This window comes from Thunnus maccoyii, chromosome 15 (genome assembly GCF_910596095.1).
Source record: "Thunnus maccoyii chromosome 15, fThuMac1.1, whole genome shotgun sequence".
In the NCBI taxonomy this organism is placed as follows: domain Eukaryota; kingdom Metazoa; phylum Chordata; class Actinopteri; order Scombriformes; family Scombridae; genus Thunnus; species Thunnus maccoyii.
The window spans coordinates 11,337,109-11,356,810 of NC_056547.1; the positions used below are offsets into that span (position 1 = coordinate 11,337,109).

The 19,702-nt window shown below is 42.8% G+C and overlaps 1 protein-coding gene across 1 annotated transcript in view; it reads left to right on the plus strand.

The window, feature by feature from the left end:
• The first annotated feature begins 9,871 nt into the window (after positions 1 to 9,871).
• ext1b (exostosin glycosyltransferase 1b) overlaps positions 9,872 to 19,702 on the plus strand; it is a 116,022-nt gene continuing 106,191 nt past the window's right edge. Inside the window, exon 1 of the mRNA XM_042435388.1 lies at positions 9,872 to 11,774. Coding sequence (XP_042291322.1) covers positions 10,831 to 11,774 — 944 coding nt within the window. The 5' untranslated portion in view covers positions 9,872 to 10,830. The remainder of the gene's footprint in view (positions 11,775 to 19,702) is intronic.

Sequence of the window (19,702 nt, forward strand, 5' to 3'; positions counted from 1 at the left end):
AAGAGAAGCCTACATACAGTCTTAAAGGATAGGTTCACAATTTTTCAAGTCTGTCCTAAAACAATAGTCAGGTGCCAAAATGAACATTGACACATGTTGTTCTTACTGTAATCGTTCCTCCTGTTCACACTTGCCATTAAGAGATCACTTCATAATGCACTTTCAATGTAAGTGATGGGGGACTGTGCAAAAAAGTATTTCAAAGCTAATTTAAAGCTAATATTGGGCCTCAGACAGATTAGTCACTGTTTTTTTAGTGCCAAATTCCCTCTTTTTGTTACAATCTTTCCGCTGCAGCTGAACAGGAAAACATTGTCCGCTGAGACCCAAAAGGGGATTTTTTTTAACTAAAAATACTGTAACTGTGGAAGATATCCACTTTATCTTACTAGACCAGACTGCTGAAGCCTCATATTATCTTCAGATAAACTTTCAAACACATTTTGGCTAAAAACAAGGATGACAAGACTATGGGAGGCTGCACGCAGTCACTGCACCTGGCTGCCGCTAAAACCACAAATTGACATGTTTACATATCTGTTTATGTATGGGTTATACAAGCAAGATTCAACGTGTTAATAAGTCAGCGTTAGAGTTATTGATGGTGTTTGAACAGAGCTACCTGTTTCCCTGTGTGCCCAGTGTTTATGCTAAGCTAGGCTAAACATATCCTTACTCTAGCTTCGTAATAAACGCATAGACATGAGATTGATATCATTTTTCTCATCTCACCTTCCGAACGAGAGTAAATAAGCATATTTCCCAGACTTTTCTTTTCAAAGGACATGAGAAGATTTACATCTTCTTACCAGTGTAAGTGGGGAAGTTGCTGTGTTTCTCCATCAATGTTGAGTGTGGTTTGTTAAGTCGTTTCATCAGCTCTATAGTCCTCGGAGGATGTGCTTCGCTAATAACCCGTGAGTAAAATGGGTCAGCCATAAAACATCAGCTGAAACTGTTGCTAACTCCTCGTGTCAGAGAGCTCGTTTCAAAGTGGAACTCCACCACCCCATTGCAACCTCCTGCAGTAATAAAACATAAGAGAACCTATAATGCACATAGCCAGAAGGCAGCTGGGCCTCAGTCGTCTTTGCGACTTAGTGTTGAGCCCTCGCCAACACTAAGGAGGCCATCCATAATTAACCCTGCACTGTCAAGTTTAGGCAGCAGTCATAACATGTCCTCACATGTCATTCTAACCTTTTTCCCTGCATCGTTTTCCCCACTGTCAACTCATCACCCACATCTATCGTTCCCTGCATAAGGACTGCTGTGAGAGAGGGCGAGAGAAAAGGCTTTGATCTGCTGTGTTTCCTTCACAGTGTCTTTCTCAAAGGCTCTGGGCAGCAAATGAACACAGGGAGAAAATGTGTTTCTCATTTGCTTTTGTTGAGGGTAATTTTGTGATTTATTCCGTGTTAGTAAGGAGTGATTGAGCTATTTGGCTATGGGATAATCATAGCTATCAACATCTGTTGTTCTCAGCAAAGACCAAAATTTATAGTGTTGCTCTCTTCTTCCATTTCTGTATTTGCATTCCCCTTCTTGCCTTTCTAAATCTTAATAAATCTTTGTATGAGTAAAGATTTCATTAATTCCGGAGATGGAGAAATGGGCAATTAAAATGTGTGAATCAAAGCAGAGAAAGGGGAGAGGTATAGGGAGTGCAATTGACTGAGTCAAAGGGTCAGAGAGGGTAAGTCAGATAGAAAGAAGGAACAAGAAAAAGAGCAAGAGACAGTGATTAAAAAGTGAAAGACGGAGATTGATTTGCATGTCTTTGACTAGAAACTGAAATAAGGGCCAATCAAATGTGTGAGCAAAAGTAAAGTGAGAGAAATGTAAGAGCAAGATATTGAGAGTCAAATAAGAGACAGGAACCGTATGGAAATCGAAAGAGTGAGAGCGAGAGAATGAGATTTACAGACTGATTTGTCTTAAACAGAAAACTGCAATATGGAGAAACAAAGTAGAAGTGAGAGGGGAAAAAAAGAATCACAAGGACGAAATTAAAAAGAGAATTTACGGTGTAAGCCACGCTGACAGCACAGCTCCAGGGATGGCAATGTCAGTCAGTCAGTCAGTTCACCACTTAGACTGAAATATCACAACAATGAGATGGATTTCTATGTAATTTTGTTCATTTATTTATTAATGGTTTCCAGAGGATGAATCCTACTGACTTTAGTGATCTCTGATTTTCCATCTAGCACCACCATGGGGTTCATTTTGTTTTAAGCAAAATGTCTCAACAGCTATTAATGGATTACAATGAAATTTGGTTAATACATTAATGTTCCCCTCAAGATGAATTGTAATAACTTCGGTGATCCCTGAGTTTTTACAGTGATTATTAAAATTATAACGGCATGAATTATTATTACTGTGTTACATATACTTACATATATGCAATATCAAGATCAGCTAGTTATGTAGCTTTGGCATAATTTACACACTTTTCACAGTTTTCAGATATTAATCATAATTTATTGTTGCAATGTAATTTATATATTTAGTGCTGAGGAGAAACAGAAAATTAATCTGCAACTATTTTGTTAATCAAATAATCAGTTGATTCATTTTTCAAGCAACAGTGTCAAATATTTTCTGGTTCCAACTTGTCCAGGTTGAGATTTGCTGTTTTTCTCTATCTAACAAATATTTGGGGGTTTTGCTGCTACTTGGACAAAACAAGATTCCAACCTGTCACCTTGAGCTCTGGGAAACTGCGACAGGCATTTTTAGCTACTTTCTGTCACTTTATAGATCAAACAATTAATTGATTAATCAAGAAAATAATCTGCAGATTAATCAGTGATGAAAATAATCGATAGTTGCAGCCCTACATACAGATTAGATGGCTATATTTGGGCTAAATGTGGACAGACATCCATCTCGGACAAAGTTTCACCAAATTCAATCTTTATTCATTCAGGTCTCATTGAGATTGACATCTCATTTTCAAGAGAGATCTGATAACAGAGACCTGTATAAGAGACCTGTATAACTGTGTCATACACAGCACACAATCAGCAAACAGAAACCACCAGCCAAACAGTCACAGTCAACAAAGAATTAATAAAAACAGCTACAAGAGTCATAAAAAAAACATCAGATAATAAAGCTTTAAAATCTCCAGAGGGCATGAAATGCTCTAGTTTAAGGGCAGTTTGCTTTTCATTCCATTTAATTTGCCAAGATTAGTAGTTACAAGATTTAAATGAGAGAAGAGATGTGAGGTAGTTTGGAAGCTTCAACAGTAGAGCTTTATAGATGAATATCATGAGATGATTATTTCTTCTCGTCTGTAAGGAAGTCCATCCAACCTTGTGATACAGAGAACAACGATGAGTACAAAATGTGTCATTAGTGATTAAGCGTAATGCACTATGATAAGAATAACTTTACGATTTGAAAAAGATTGGTCTTCTTCTTCAAGTATAAGAGTTTTCAACTTCTTTTTTCGGGCTAAATAATTTTTAACAACTGACCTGATTTAGCCCAAATAACAACGTCCATGGACATGGTGGGATGGGTGGGTTGACCATTAATCTAGCGCCATCATCAAGTCAAACTTTCGGTTTGTCCAACACTTTGACGTTTATGACCTGCAAAACTAATGACATTCCCATCAGCCTCAGCACCTGTTAGCATGCTAACATGGTAAACTAAGATGCTGAATATGACAAACAGTGCACCTGCTAAACCTCCGCGTGTTAGCATACTGATGTGAGCAATTAGCTCAAAGCACAGCCTCACATTCAACTCATAGTCGCAGGTACAAGAACAAAACCGGTAGTGTCCGACTATCTCATTGTCCTCATGCCAATAAATCTTTCTGCAATGCCAAATACCCAGCAGCCCACAGAACAGACATGGCGAGGACAGAGGTTGGTACAGTGAAAACTGGGTTAGAGTTCAAAGGGCCGAAGAGAGCAAGCACTGCTCTGATCTTTGGCAGGGGGAGTTAAAACATTAACATTCACCATGCACAGACGGGCTTTACCCCTGCATCTTCTCAAAGACAGGGACGAGGTTATACAGTATGCAGAGAGGAGATGTGCTGTGTGAATATACTGTATGTAAATATGTATGTGTGTATGTGCGTCTAAAGTGAGAGCTGTTTATATGCGACAACATGTATATATGGAGTAAATGATGGTAGGATAGAAAACATACCATATATAGTGTATATGGTCTCATTTACACGCTCACTAGCTCTATCAGTGGGATTACTTGAGTCCATTTATCATTCCATATGAGTACGGCTTGCATGGGTAATTGTAAATTAAGTGGATTACTGTGCAGTATAGTCCCTGAGGGAACCAGAGAATCTCTGAATGGATGCAAAATCCTATCATACTGTAGCCAGCAGGTCCCACAGCAGCATCAGCACTTTCTGAAGCAATGATATCAGCATGAGCTCCTTTGAATGATACTGATTTAATATCAGCACAGTAGATTTAATGATACTGACACTCATTATATTTCAGCTCCCAAGTGGGGCCGATGTTTCGAGTGATTGGCACATTCTGCAGCAAGTGTGCTTAAGAAGGTGTTTCATGGGATGTACAGACCCTTTCATGAAGAGGAATACGGTCATTCTGTTCAGAGAAAAGACAAATGTTTTGTGTTTAATCATAAAGTTGGAAAGCAAGTGAGTATAAAGTGTATGTAAAGTTGTTCTTTCAGGGCTTTACGTAAGACAAAACTACAACATGCATTCTTTTTCTCCTGGCTTCAGTGGCCTTATACCATCCAAATCCCCCAAATCAAAATCCACCTCGAATGAATTGCGGTGGAATACAAATGAGGAAGCAGTGGCAGGGATTTCAGTTTTAATGAGGACAAAAACCTATCACCACATCTAACCTGCAACGCTTCATTTGCTGCTGCCTGCCAGCCGGCACTTCCCAGAAGAATTCTGGGGTTAAAATTGTGGAGTTTCAGCGCAGTTCGCTTAGGGCCCTGGCAACAAACGATGGCCTCCCTCCCACACCCCCGAACATTTAAACCCAGCTCAGTTTGCCCAAAGCAATCTCAGCTCGGGAGTCGAAAGGTCACTTTAAATAAATAAAGAATGGGGAGATCACTAAGCATCCCACACACGGAGTGAGCAGCACTTTGAAATGATAGCCAAGGCTACACCATTTAGCATTCAGTAGCCTGAAGCTATCCATTAGGCTGGCAGTCTGAGAACAGAAAGTCCAAGTCCAGATTGACTCCCACTCACTTGCCACGGCTACATCAGTCATGTTGCTCTTTTAGCAGAACTTCTAGCCTGTTTGTCATTGCACTGTTTGCTATTGTCAACCATTAGAAGAGACGACATCGTGGAATTAATTTTTTGCCTCAGGTTGAGAGACCTGGACAGTGTTTTGACCAGCATTTCATTATAATATGTTTATATTTTCTATCTCTCTCAACTTTTACCCTCTCAAAGTTTGCAGGGATAAAAACTGGGGAATAACAACACACAGGTGACAAGACAAAAGATTGGACATGAATACTTGAAAACCTTTGTGTTATTTTCTGAATCTTCCGAATAAAAGCGGTGTTGTTGCGATGGAAGAGCACACTCCCTTTGAGACCATGTAGGCAAGGTTACACACTGCATCAGTGGAACTCTATTCTCAGGTTTTAGGAGGGACTTCACAAGCCTTTAAAGAGTAAACTCAATTGGATTTGCGACTTGTTATTCACACCCCATCCACACATACACACACAGTAAGATACAGTATAGTCTCAAGTGCATACACAAGCCAGGTGTATGGAACCAAACACACGCCACATCCGTGCGATACAGTATTTTTGGCCACGAGTGCCTGTGCACACCTCTGTGCACACATACACACATGCCCTTTGTCAGCTTTGTTGTTCCAGGAGCCCAGCTTGTTACATCATCCAGGGGGGAGTTTATCAGCAACTGATCAGCAGCAGCCAGAAGACTCTCAAAGGCTGTTTTGTCTTCCTCTTGCTTGAAACTCCATGAACCCACAGATTACCTTCCAGCCGTGCGGATTTGTTTACCGCGGCCTGAATTTGCAAGTCTTTATCATGGTTGCCCGCCATCACTGAGAGGAAGTGCTTTACACACAGTTTATCAGTGCCAGGAGAACCACAGGTAATCCAGGTCTCTGCTTAACCATCTTTTTATTTGTTGTTTATTCATGTAACTACTAAAATGATTCTGTTATCAGATACTACTGATTGTAAAATAATGAAAATAAGTCAGGCTCAACATATACAGTGTAGAAGCTGCACAAAGCTCCCTCATCCATTTGCCAAATATACAAAATCGACTATCTCACAATGTTTCAATTGAGGCAAAAGAAGCCTTACAGCAGTATCTCGTGGACCTTTTTGTACTTTCTGGAACCTCTGAATGACTCAATCTGCAGAAACCATTTTCATCAATAATAACTCACAGACAAAACAAGGCCTCTTCTACATTGAAAACCAGGGCACAAAATGTGAAAGAAAGGGAACATCCTTGCCACTTTTGAGTTCATATGAAGGGCAGAAACAAATCTAAACAAAAAGCAAGTGACACAAAATAACTTAAGGAATGGTGTATTATACTGTATATACTACAAACTGTACTGTGCGTAAATATGACATAATACTAATTTAGGTGATGTTGGTACAGTAGTTCTTTTGTGATTCAATTTTAATTTGACACAGTGATGCCAGGAGATATTTGTTCAAAAACTTTGAAATTCAACACTGTAGGTACTACAAATCACGTAGCATGAATTTAATGACTTGTTCATTACATACTGATGTGTACCATCCCAACCAGTCTGTAATAGCTTCATATCAAAAGAAACCAATGATTTAACACCTGTGAGCATTTTCTATTTCCCTTTATGTTAAATTTGTCACTACCTCTATTTTCTTTCATCCACTAGTGGGCCAAGATTTCCTGCCTGTTGCAATACTAACACCAGGGTTTCATTTGGGCAAAAAGAGAGAATCTACCGCATAATGATGCTGGTGTCTATTTCAAAGCCACTGTTTGATTTTAACCGATTGAATGTATTTTATGAGGTTTCACCGCCGGCCGTGCTTACTCATCCTCTCATATCTCAGACTTGCTGCAGTCCCTCAAAAGGAGAGAGACCAAAGTGTGATTGAAGAGGGTAATTTTTCTGGGCTGGAAATATTAGAAGTGTACACAAGGAAGGAAGAAGGAGCGGATTGAGGCGAAGCTCACTGGAATGACTCCCAGTGCTCACCACTGTCATCCAGAAACCCCACAACTCAAAAATATTCCAAAACAGTTGGGATTTAGGGATAAACTGGGGGGTATATGGTGCCTTTTGTGGTGCAGCGGTTAACATTGCAGCCTCTGTTCAAGCTACTGTGTCCCTCTTTCTCACCTGTGACTAAAAGAAATGCATAATGACAACCCACGATACATTAAAAAGACACAACATATCTATTCAGATTTACACCATCTTCTCTGGTTTACACAATCTTGGTGTCATTTAGCAACCAGACATTATTCCCATTAGAGTTGCAAGCAATTAAGAGAAAAGCCCCCCAGGCGTCAACAAAAGCTAAATTATCAAAAGAACGTAAAGAGGCACTTGTGGTAAGTTTACGAGTTGTGTGGCTTTTCTATCAGAGTGCAGAGTAAAGATTCATGTAAGAAGCAACTCTCTGAGCAAATATAAAGCTACTCAAATAGTCCAACATGAGGCACAAAACAGCCATAGACAGGTAAGTCAGTGTTCACATATTCCTTTAGCCAGTCAACAAAACTTTCCTGTACGGACTGCTTAACATTGAATTAAACAGGACGACCACTAAGACAGGAGCAGCCCTCTGGAACAGCACCCGGGCCTCTTCATCACCGGCATATTTCCGACGATGAGTGCTGGCCAACCGCAGGATCCTGGCCTGTCTCCCAGCCAGCCCTGCTAATTAGTCCCCCTCTTCTGAGCTAATTGGCCGATAAAAAATGAGGATGGCCTCTTCACCCAGCCCGAGTGTTGTGCCACCAAATGGCAGTGAGGAGGATTATGCTGGCTTATGAGGCATGGTGACACTCAGCGAGAGCCACTCCTCTGCTATTAATTTCCTTGTCAAGCAGGTCGCCTCTGCTGTGTCACTTTGGGTTTTTTTTTAGTGGCTATGAGAAAACTTAAGTCCAGGGTTGACTTCCGACAAATGTATTCTCATTAAAACACCTTCATATCTTAACTATTTTAACGTGTTTGTTTCTGGTACAAATTAACAACGAGCTCATTCTCTTGAACAGATGCTGAGTTGTGCAGGTGATATCAGTGTTACAACATGTTTCAGGCAAATTGCTCAGGGCTTATCTTTCTTTAGTGGCTTTTGATTTTCTTTGCACCGTCTGGGCTGTGGGTTACTGATGCTGTGTTTCCATGACACCTGTCTGACAACAGACCGTGACTCAAATCAGCAGGGCCAACTTAGACGGGGCATCCGGGTGTCTGGTGGTTGATGCCATGGCGATGTAAGGTCCTTCAGTTTGAGTCCAGCCAGGGCATGCCGTACTCGCCTGTCTCACCATGTTTCCTGTCTGCTAATGGAAATTAGTAGATGGAAATTAGCTAATAGCTAAATTTGGCATAAATCATCTCTTCTCATTTTGAGATTAATGTTTTTTGTGCGTGGTCCTGATTTAATAAAGACTAATAATTATCATTATTTAAAAAAATAAACTCTGTAAAACACCAGAGAGCACAAAACAACCTTCAGCACTTTCTCAGACTGTCAAAGAAAGATGATAAAAAATGATCTAAATTCATTTTTAAAATAAATAATACTGTATGCTATTGTTCTACCTGCGAGCTGAACATGAAAAGAAATTAACTTAAACTGTTATCAGAATTAATTAATTTAAAATTATTTATTAATTAATGTATAACATGTGCACTACCTGGTGTGCACATCCACAGTATGTGCTGAATATGAAAAATTGTTAACATATCCTGCGCCTTTTTTATACTTTTCGGGGACATTTTTTTCAATATTTATGGCCACAAGATGTAAATTGGACACATTTAGGTTAGATTAGTGTCATGTTAGTGTTAGGTTAAAGAACAGTAGATGTAAATATCCTACTCATAAGCAAATAGTCAAATCATGTCAGTTTATAGAGCACATAAAGACAACAAATATTAACCAAAGTACTTTAAATTAAACTGATAATTAAGTCCAGGCTTATTTCCAGGTAGATTTTTTTCTGATGAATCCTACATACTGTAGATGATACTTGTAGTTATTGCAATTTTAACTTTTTTGATTATTTTTTATTTTCTTTTGCTTCCTTTGTTGTATGTATCTTGACAATGTTGTTTTTGTTTGTATGGTCTACCTTTCCAGAGTTATTTCACTCATTTTCTGATCTCTTAGGTTTGACTTGTTTTTCTGTTTTCTTGTTTTATTGATTGGTGTGATTTTTAAATCACTGCATGTTTTGTTGCTGCTGTTGTTGTGTTGGACCCCGGGAGAACTAGTGACCCCTTTGTGAAAGCTGATGTGGATCTAAATAATGAATAAAAGTGTAACACACACACACATTAAAATCAACCATATGGATGCATTAATAATGCCCATAAATGATGAGGCAGAGTATGAAATAGGAAACCAGAATGAGGGCAAACACGTGACTCTGTCTGAATAGCATCAGAATGAAACGTCTCGGTGTCAGTCTCTCTTTCTCGGAGGCTGCTTTGCTCTCTGGCTCAACTCCAGACAACTTCCACAGGTTTTACAATTAGATAATTTGCACATGCGGAGGACTCCGGTTATGAATGGGTGCATTCCCCGAAGTCCCGCCTCTTCCGCTCACACAGACGGACCAATCAGAGGCGCCGGTGCGCTTGGATGGGACGTCACGTCAGCTGCCGTCGTGTCGGGATTGGAATGTTACCGACTAACAATCGGAACAACTGAGCACTCGGTAATTGGACACTAGGATCAAGGAATCCCGTCTTTTTGAACATTTTCTCAGCTACTCACCCGGTGTGAGGTCAGCGTTTGCTGCTGCTCGTGTCGACCGGATAACTTCGCCTGCTGCGCGGCTCCCCGCCGATGAGGTTTTTATTTTATATCAGCGCGTATGAGGCTGTGTGGGGAGGTTGTAATAAATAAGAAGAGAAATGCAGGGATTCGTCAGGTTACAGTTGTACCGCTGAGCTGCCCCTGCGCTACGACGCTTTCCCCGGTTTTTTCTTGCTTCTCCTCACCCGAGACTATGGAGTGATAAAAAAGAGGGGAATAGGACGAAATCACCCCGAGGCGTTTGGATCTGAGCGCGGCGGCCACACCGACGGGCTTTTTTACACTCCCGGTGAATGTGTTATACCGAGTTTAACATCTAAACCGGGGTATACCTTTTCCGTCTGGGAGAGCCTCGGGGACCCCTGCCGCTATTCATCCGGAGGGAGAGAGTTCCCAGACGACTGTCGGACAGTTTTCCATTTGAATAGCCCCGCACAGCCAGTCTGAATGAGGGTGAGAAGAAGCGCTGGGGAAGAGAGTCGCGTATGATTGTGTCCGAGACTGAGTCCGGGCACCACTCATCTTTCTAGGTGCACCCAAGCCTTCGCTGTAGGCGCTGTGCGATATGCTGAAACTCTACAGAAGAGGGAGAGAGGGACAATACTTTTAAAATCGCCCACATGCACTGGATCAATTGCTGGATTTGGGAACCGAATACGCAGAAGGGGGGTTGGGGATCCTTGGAGGCTGCCGGAGGATGGAGCGGTGTAGCCGGGGTTGGTGAGAGCCTAACTTCGGGCCACTTTACATTTCTTATTCCTAAACAACTCGCCCCTGTTCCCAGGACACATGCAGGCCAAAAAACGCTACCTGATCCTGCTCTCCGCCGGTGCATGTCTAGTGCTTCTCTTCTACCTCGGAGGGGTTCAACTTCCAGCGGCGAGCAGGAGCCGGCATGACCGCAGCCGGAATGGGTACCGGCCCGACCAGCCCTGGCCTCACTTCTCGGACCCTTTACAACCTTTCCTGCCCTGGGATCACACGGACACCGAGGAGTACAACCTGCACACATCTCCGATGCAGAAGAGGGACGTCAACACGAGTGTTTACAAAGGCAAACGGTGCCGCATGGATTCATGCTTTGATTTCTCTCTGTGTAAAAAGAACGGATTCAAAGTTTATGTTTACCCGCAGCAGAAGGGGGAGAAGATCTCAGAGAGTTACCAGAATATTTTATCGACCATAGAGGGGTCCAGGTTTTACACCTCAGACCCCGGACAGGCGTGTCTGTTCGTCCTGAGTTTGGACACGCTGGACCGGGACCAGCTGTCCCCGCAATACGTCCACAACCTGAAGACCAAGGTTCAGAACCTGCCCCTGTGGAACGACGGCAGGAACCATCTCATATTTAACTTGTACTCGGGGACGTGGCCGGACTATACGGAAGACTTGGGCTTTGACATCGGTCAGGCCATGTTGGCCAAAGCCAGCATCAGCACCGATAACTTCAGGCCCAACTTCGACGTGTCCATCCCCCTCTTCTCCAAGGAGCACCCGAGGACCGGCGGAGAGAGGGGGTACCTCAAGTACAACTCCATCCCGCCTTTCAGAAAATACATGCTGGTGTTCAAGGGGAAGCGCTACCTGACAGGTATCGGCTCGGACACCAGGAATGCCTTATATCACGTCCACAACGCCGAGGATGTGGTGTTGCTCACCACCTGCAAGCATGGCAAAGACTGGCAGAAGCACAAGGACGCACGCTGTGACAAGGACAACGCGGAGTATGACAAGTAAGTTGGAAGCTACTGAGGAAGTTGGTTAATTGAAGAGTTGAAACGTTGCTTGTTTAATGCTGTTTGCTGTAATCTCAGGCTTTTTTAACGCACAAAATCCGTGCGCAACGAGCTTTCATCCACATCCAAAACAGCTCCAGGCGCAGCCGTCAGGGATCTCACGCTGTGGCGCACAGTGTGTGTGTGTGTGTGTGTGTGTGTGTGTGTGTGTGTGTGTGTGTTTGTGGAGTCATCCATATTGACTTAAATAGTATAATTCCTAACTGAAAATGGGTATTTTTCAGTAATGCAGAACAACAGAAGTCCACTTCTTTTTCTAATTGTTGCCAGCTGAATAGAGTTGATCACATTTTAAAGCTTGGAATTAAAATCTAGACTTATAAATCACACAAATAGATGTCAAAATTCTGCAAATTTAAGAGAGTAAATTAATAATTGTGGGCTTTATGATTATCAGTTTCTGCTGGTCATAATCTACCAACTCTTTTCTTTACCACTACATGACTGGGTTACCCCCCCACTCCACCTCCTTGCTCTCTTTCAAGCATGTAGTAAAATATCTCCAGCCAGTCTATTAGCTCCCTGGACACCCCCCCTCTCCTCCTCTTCCCTTCCTCTCTTCCTATGAAGGAATTCACCCCCCCCAACACCTTCCAACCTAAAATAATGGGAGCTGTGCAGCCTTTACCAGGATATGCACGGACACGTTTGATTTGCACCCTGTACTTTGTGCAAATTAAGTGAAAGTTGTCAGTGGGAGCTCTTGCTCTTAAATTAGTATCAGTGTTACTGTGACCTTGTCCTGGCAAAATGCTGCCTCTCACTTAAAGGTGTGGTGTGTAACAGCCTTGTTTAATTATGAAGCTATTTAGAGCAAGTAAATCTGTCATAATGGGTTAATTATCACCTTGATTTCATTATCACTTTGATTTCCGAGAGTTAGTGCCATCGTCTCCACTTAGTACCAGGGACAGTTGATTACCTCTAATTCTGGAGGTCTCACTTTTGTCAAGGTGGTAATTAATGATTCCCCTTGGGATCAGCAGCTGTACTTGAATGCTCGGTATGTTTTAACATACATAGCCGGATTACACGAGGGGCTCCACTGTCAAGTTTGCTTGCCTGAGTGACATCGGTTTGATCTGCATTTAACAGCCTGTGGATCCTGCGCTTTTCTAAAGCCTGGATAAACTCAGGCATGTGATAACAGCACTTGTCGACATTGTACCTTGTGGATGTGTGCGTACCTGTACACACACACACACACACGTTGCGTCAAGGTTACGGGAAAGGACAGATGGGGGACATATAGAAAGTTAACCTACGCATATTTCCATTCAATCAATCAGAGAGACGGAGAAAGCAGTAGGAGCTGTCGGTAAAGATAAGACAGTTTTTTAACCAAACCAGTGTTGGGCTGAGTAACAGGAAGCGATTGTCTTTGAACTTGAAATGAACTTTAAAAACTCCTCACAGACAAACTGGTAATGCAAAAAAAAAAAAAAAAAGGAGCTCTAACAAAACTTCACAAGCATGCACTTGTCTGTCCATTTGTCATCCTCCGCCCCCCCCTCTCTCTCTCTCTCTCTAAGACACACGCATTCTCTCTCCCTCTCCGTCTCCCCCGGATGCCTTGGGCTCGGTGTCACCTGGAGAGATATGTCATCCATTATCTGACATTCCAGTCGTCTCTGGACAGCCCACCTCTGCTCCGTTCTGCTCACGGCTGTGCTTCCCAAAGGTTCAGGCCTCGTTTTCCCAACGGTGCCCCTCCGTCTCTGGAACATCTCGGTTACCATAATCAGCTGATTGACAGGGCTGATTGCAGTGGCTTAGGGAACCCTGAGCTTTCACTGCCCACTCTTTCCACGGTGGTGTGTTTCACGGTTGATTTATTTTGATCAATACTGCTGCCTGTTAGTCATTTCATTTCCAGCGTCCTTACTGCATTTGATTTCTGTCCCCACTAAAACTCGATGAATCCAATTTTGCTTTTATAGTGTTTACCACGCGGTTTGCTTTGAGCCGTCATACTGCACATCTCAGTGATTTTCACAGCTTTTGTGAGTTCTTGTGAGTTGATTTTTGCTGGTTATAACCAGTGTTCTGATTGGTAGCCTACTTTGGCTTTTTGGCAACATGGTGCAACCAATAAATTTTAACGCATTTCCTCCCTGTTATGATTAAGCAACCTGTTTGAATTTAATCAAACTGATGCCTTTCATTTTAATCTAATTTAAACCCCCTTTTAGTGCTAGCCCACGCTTTGCAAAAACCCTGACGTAGCCCTCTCAGGTAAATGGATCTATATGCAGCGGGGCAGCCTTTGCTGGCACTCCATTTCCTCAGGCTGAGGGCGGACAGGCGATGCCTTGTGGGGACGCTGTGGTGCAGACTCAGGAATGCACACACGTGTCAGAGCAGCTGTTAGCGGTTGAGGAGGGAGTGCTGCCAAGGCAGGCCGACTGGCTGCGCTCTATATGTATATACCTGGATGCTCTTTGAATGTAGCTTGACATATATTGTGCTTTGAACACAGAGGAGTTGAGGTGAAACACATACCGTAGTTCTCATTCAATATTCATCCACCTGCCGAACACAAACACCCACCCACACACACACACACACACAGAAGATATCTGCGCTGCATCTAGGCTCATCTTTGCCTCCTGACCTTTGACCCTGTTGCTTTCCAAAGGAATGCCACTCTCCGAAGGAATGCAGCAGGAGGACAGACTGGAAGCCGGTGTAGGTATCCGAACCGGCTCCCGCACACACACACACACACACACCGTGCACGGACGCCACGCTCTGCACATTTATTCAATTGATTTTCTTAGCTGCAATAGCTTTCAATTGGAGTCACTCTGGTCCACTTCCATGGCCAAGCGCTGATGAAAGGGCCCATTCACTGTTACATTATCCACTGAGTTTTAAGGGCTGCTGACAATGATCCGGGGAGAGGACAGTGAAAGGCTATTACAGGCTCGCCAATTGAAAAATGTCACTTTGGCAGTAATGCTATGCCTTGTGGTGACTAAACCACCTTTATTGGCACACTTCTGACTGGAAATTTGATCTTTTCTGTTTCTTTTGAATTCATGTTGCGGGAACTCAGGTTTTCGTTCCTTTGAAATGAGAAGTTGCTTTTTTGCAGCTTACTCACTCTCTTTTCCTGTTATGAATCATGTCAGACATGAAAATGTCATTATGCGTCACCTAAAGAGGGCTAAACAGTCATTCTTATGTATATACATTCTTTTCTGTCTACTTACTTCATATGTGTTGCCAAACATTACACCCAGTAAGTACTGTAAATGTTACCTACTCCACAGGTAAGCCTGCAAAAATCAAAAGTACAGTCTAATCTAACATCACAAGTCAATTGCTTGGAGCACATCATTATTACTGTTGAGTGTTCCATTAAAGTCTGACTGCACATATTCCTTTTATTTGCTCTTTGTTAAGCCTTTCTCTGGCTAACAGCAGCGTCATCATCCCCTCATTTAATACTTAACCAGCTTTGTTGGCTCGTATTGACTTTGTACTTTAGCTACTCCACTGGCAGCTGCCGCTCAAGGTCACCCGGGGGACTTGAAAACAGAGCGAGAGAGGGAGAGTAATGAAGAGAAGTAGTGAGAGAGAGGTTTTAGAGAATGAGAAAGTCAAGAAGAGATACAGAAAATGTTGTAAAACAATGTGGAAGAAGAAGAAGAGGAGCAAGTGTGTGTGAGATTGAGTGATAATAGCGCATGAGCATGTCTGAGTGTGGCGCGTGAGTTGGGATGGAAGAAATGGAGAGTCCAGAAAATTGCGCATGCCGGTGGATTTTTCCCATTAGGAGCCAATGACAGTAACATCAACCAAGCGCTGCGGCGTTTTCATTTTCACAACTGTGTCATCAGCAGAAATTTTCCCACTTGAGAAAATCCTCTCAAAAGCGTGCAAGGAGCTTCTCTTTTTGCATTTTCCTCTCTTTCCTCTGTTTACTTTCCTTCCGCCCCCCCCCCCCCCCCCCCCCCCCCCCCCCCCCCCCCCTCGCTATCAGAACGACATGGAAACACTGATATGATTTGGCTCGTGATGGCTCCCTGCCACATTTCCATTTCCCTCATTTCTTTTTATGACGTTGTGATGGTTGACATTTTGTTGACACAGTGCCACAGAAAGAGTGGCAGTTGCCGATCCGGGCCAAGTGAAGAAAACCAGCAGCGCTACCTCTCCACCTTTATCGCAGTAAAAGAAGTGTGATGAGTGGGAATACCAGCATTCACCTGAATGTCAGCACAGCAGCTTCTTCGCCTGATAGTGGACTCCTGTTGGAGTGCCGAGTAAGTAGCAAACACAGTCAGGTTGCTAGCTCTCTGTTTGGCAGGAGAGGGTGTCACACTCCCTGGGTTGCCATTGTTTGTTTTTCTGTAGTCAGATTAATAAATCATGAATATTTCATTATTGCCTGCTCTCTCTTAGATAAAGTACCAGCTCGTGATGGAGAATGTTAATGATGTGGAGGATAATTAGTTTGAATGCAGCGCAGCTTAATTAGGACGCTTTGATATTTTGGTGTGTGCGTGTGTGTAAAAGACAGATTTTAAGCCTATAACTACACAAAACCTCTGTTTGTTATTTCATCTTATCAGACCGTCTATCCATCTTTCACATCTCTGCCAACTTCCTCCGTCTCTGTCTTTTTTTTTTTTTTTTTTGTCATATTAACTCTTTCGTTGAGCGCTTGAGTTGTTTCAGCCTCATTTGGTATTATCTGTGTCACCGTTACATGAGAGAAGTCAACATGGCTGCGTCAGAGTATTTCTGTTGCGGCTCCTGTCTGGCAGCGCGTCTGTGTCTCTTTCATAGTTGGCATTTTCTCAACAGTTGTCGCCTCTGGTGATAAACTTTAGTTGCAAGTGTTTTACTGTGCGGCGTTCTTGAAAGTCAGTCCAAATGCCAAAGATATTTAATTTACAGTGATACAAAACAGAGAAAAGCAGCAAGTCTTCACATTCACGAAGCTAGAACCAGCAAGTGTTTGACAGTTTTTGCTTGTTAAATCAGTCATGACCAAAATTGTTGTTGATTTGTTGTTTATTGAATAACTGAATCATTGATTCCTTACTTTCACCCGTTGGGTTTTAATCATTTAAGGTGTATTTTTTTCATGACACTGTTTCCTGTGTTGTGCTGTAAACTCAAGGTGACATCTTCAAATGTCTTGTTTTGTCTGACCAACACTCCAAAACCCGAAAATACTCACATTTGTGAAGATGAAACCAGTGAATTTTTGGTATAAAATTTCTCAAAACAATTCACCGATACACAAAACTATTCAATTGATTTTCTTTCGAACAGCTAATCAATGAATCCTCTAATGATTACAGCTCTAGTAATCTCAGATTGGTTCAAACGTATTCCAAGTTCCTGTTGCTACTTGTTTTCGCCGTTTTGGCCCATGTGTGTGGCTGCTCATCCATCCATGTCAGTGTGTGTCTGCGTGTGTGCGCATCCCTGTGTTTTGGATCTTTGTCTTCGTACATGGGCGTGTGAACATGTGTGTGTGTGTGTGTGTGCGCGCGCACGCCAGTGTACGCAGGATGACTAGGGTCATGACCCCGCTGTCTGTCCCCTTGCTGAGTGACGAAGGCAAAGCCCCGCTCACTGACCCACATTCATTGAGGGATTACCGGGGAGTGGGGTGGGGTGGGGGGGGAGGATTTGGCCAAGAGAGGGAAAGAATTGGGGGGTTGGACATGAACTCACACACACATCAGATCAGACGGTGAAGCCCACTAGCCTTTTTTCCATTGGAAAGAGCAAACCATGCCGCGTTTATTTGAGTTTCCATTACCGGTTTAAATGCGCCGAGTCACGCCTGAGATGGACCGGTGACGTCAGATGGACTCATCATTCAGGGATGAACCGGCTAACTTCTGATTTAGCCCTCCGCTAACTTGAATGGAAGAAAGTCAATCATGATGTGCCTTTTGTAGACTTTCCAAATGTTATCGGACATAATGGATCAAATTCTGTCATTTCGCGGGGGTTGTTCCACTCAAAAAAATGTATCCACTGTTTTACAGCCGCTCCATTGACCACTAGTCCCAGCCCGGTGCACTTCCTGGGGGCTTGAATAAACAGCGTTAAAGAGGGCGCTGCTTTTAAACGCCATCAACTCAAGACAAGTGCATCATCAGTTAAAGACATACCTTCAATCGGGTATCCCTCTTGTAATGGAAATGCAGATCCCTGTCGCGCTGGGCTGACACGTCAAGTCAAACCGAGTCAAGCCAAGCCAGCACATGTGTATAGAAAACCCGCACATGTGTATAGAAAACCCCCACATGTGAATCGTCTTCATGCTGCATCTCCACCCAGGCCAGCTGCCGGCTAGTTGGAGAGAGATTGATCAGCTGGGAGGGTTCCCCCCAAAATAAAAATCGATGGAGTATTAGCACAGCAGTGGGCTAGCCCCTGGAATCATTTCCTTTTAATAAACGCTGCACACTTCCAGTCTAGAGGAAAAAAAAATTGGTCCGAAGGCTCGTGTCGCTCGTGGTAATTGAAAGGGTGAGGAATAACAAGGCTTCAAAACGAAAACGTCTCCCCTTCCTCGGACTGTCAGGAAACGCATAAGAGTAATGAATTAATAAGTAGACGAAGGCACAGTAGTAAAAGTTGTAACCCCCCCTTCTCCATTTCTCTCCCTCTTTCTTTCTGTCACTCTTGAAGCTCTCTCATCCTTAACTAGTGCTGATACAGTGATGTAGAAAGTTTGCAGGCAGACAGGTAAGTGAGGAGCTGCGCAGTTTTTGGAAGGCTCTGACAGTGCGGAACAGAGAGAGGATGAGACCGATAGAAAGAAGGTGATTGGGTCCTTGTGAATTCAATTAAACCAGACAGGTATGCGACTGGCTGAGAGGTAAAGCGATGATCAGGACAGACACGTGATTGGCTTCCCATTAAAGTCTCTGCTGAGGAGGGATGAAAGGAAGATATGGCTTCTGTCTGCAGGTTTTCGAGAGCACAATGAGTTCTGGGTTCTGACATCTGCCTTTTTTTTTTTGTTTGTTTTTGCAGCGAGACGTAGCATTTAAAAAAAAAAAAAAAAAAAAATCTCATGTCTCGGCTTTCTCTGTGTGGCACAGGGCATGCTGAGACGGGGCAACAATGCTCAGAGCACACATTCCCTTTATCATCATTCCCACATTCCCACATTCAGCTGCTGCAGAGATTTGCCATCGGCCCCTTTGTTTTTTTTTTTTGTTGCTTTTTTGATTTATCAGTCTGAGAACCAACACGTTTTTGTCTGTTTTCTCACTGTATTTAAAACCAACAATTCCTCACATTATAAATATGAGGTCACTCATTTAGCCATGGTGAAAAAATTTGAGGAAAAATATCTATGGCTCATACAGACAAACCCACAAAGAATTACTACTCCAAGGGGTCAAGACTCCAATAACACTTGTAGTATAAAGAACAAATCTATTTGAGAGTATTTCAGTACATAACACACTATATATTTGCATTTGTTCTTTGCACAAGTTATTTATACTACAAGTTTTTTTTTTCATGCCCTCTCAGCAGTTTCCAGCCCAAAAACTCTGATAAACCAATTGTACGCTACCTGTTGAGCACATAGTGGAACATTTAGCAGCTAAAGAGTCAGATATTCCCTTCAGGAGTTGGTGGAGAGCAAAACGGAGCTAAAAGGAGAGTGAATATTGGACTTGCATTTATCAGATGGATACAGACATGCAGCCGAATGAATACTAATGTTGCTCCACGTCTGCCTGATGTGTAAAAAGGAACTAACACATTTGTCATATCAACTTTCTTGGGTGATGATACTGTATGTGAATGAATGTTGTGTTTACAGCTTGTTGCAGTGTCCTAAAGTGGGCAAAAAAATATCACGTAGTGCAAGT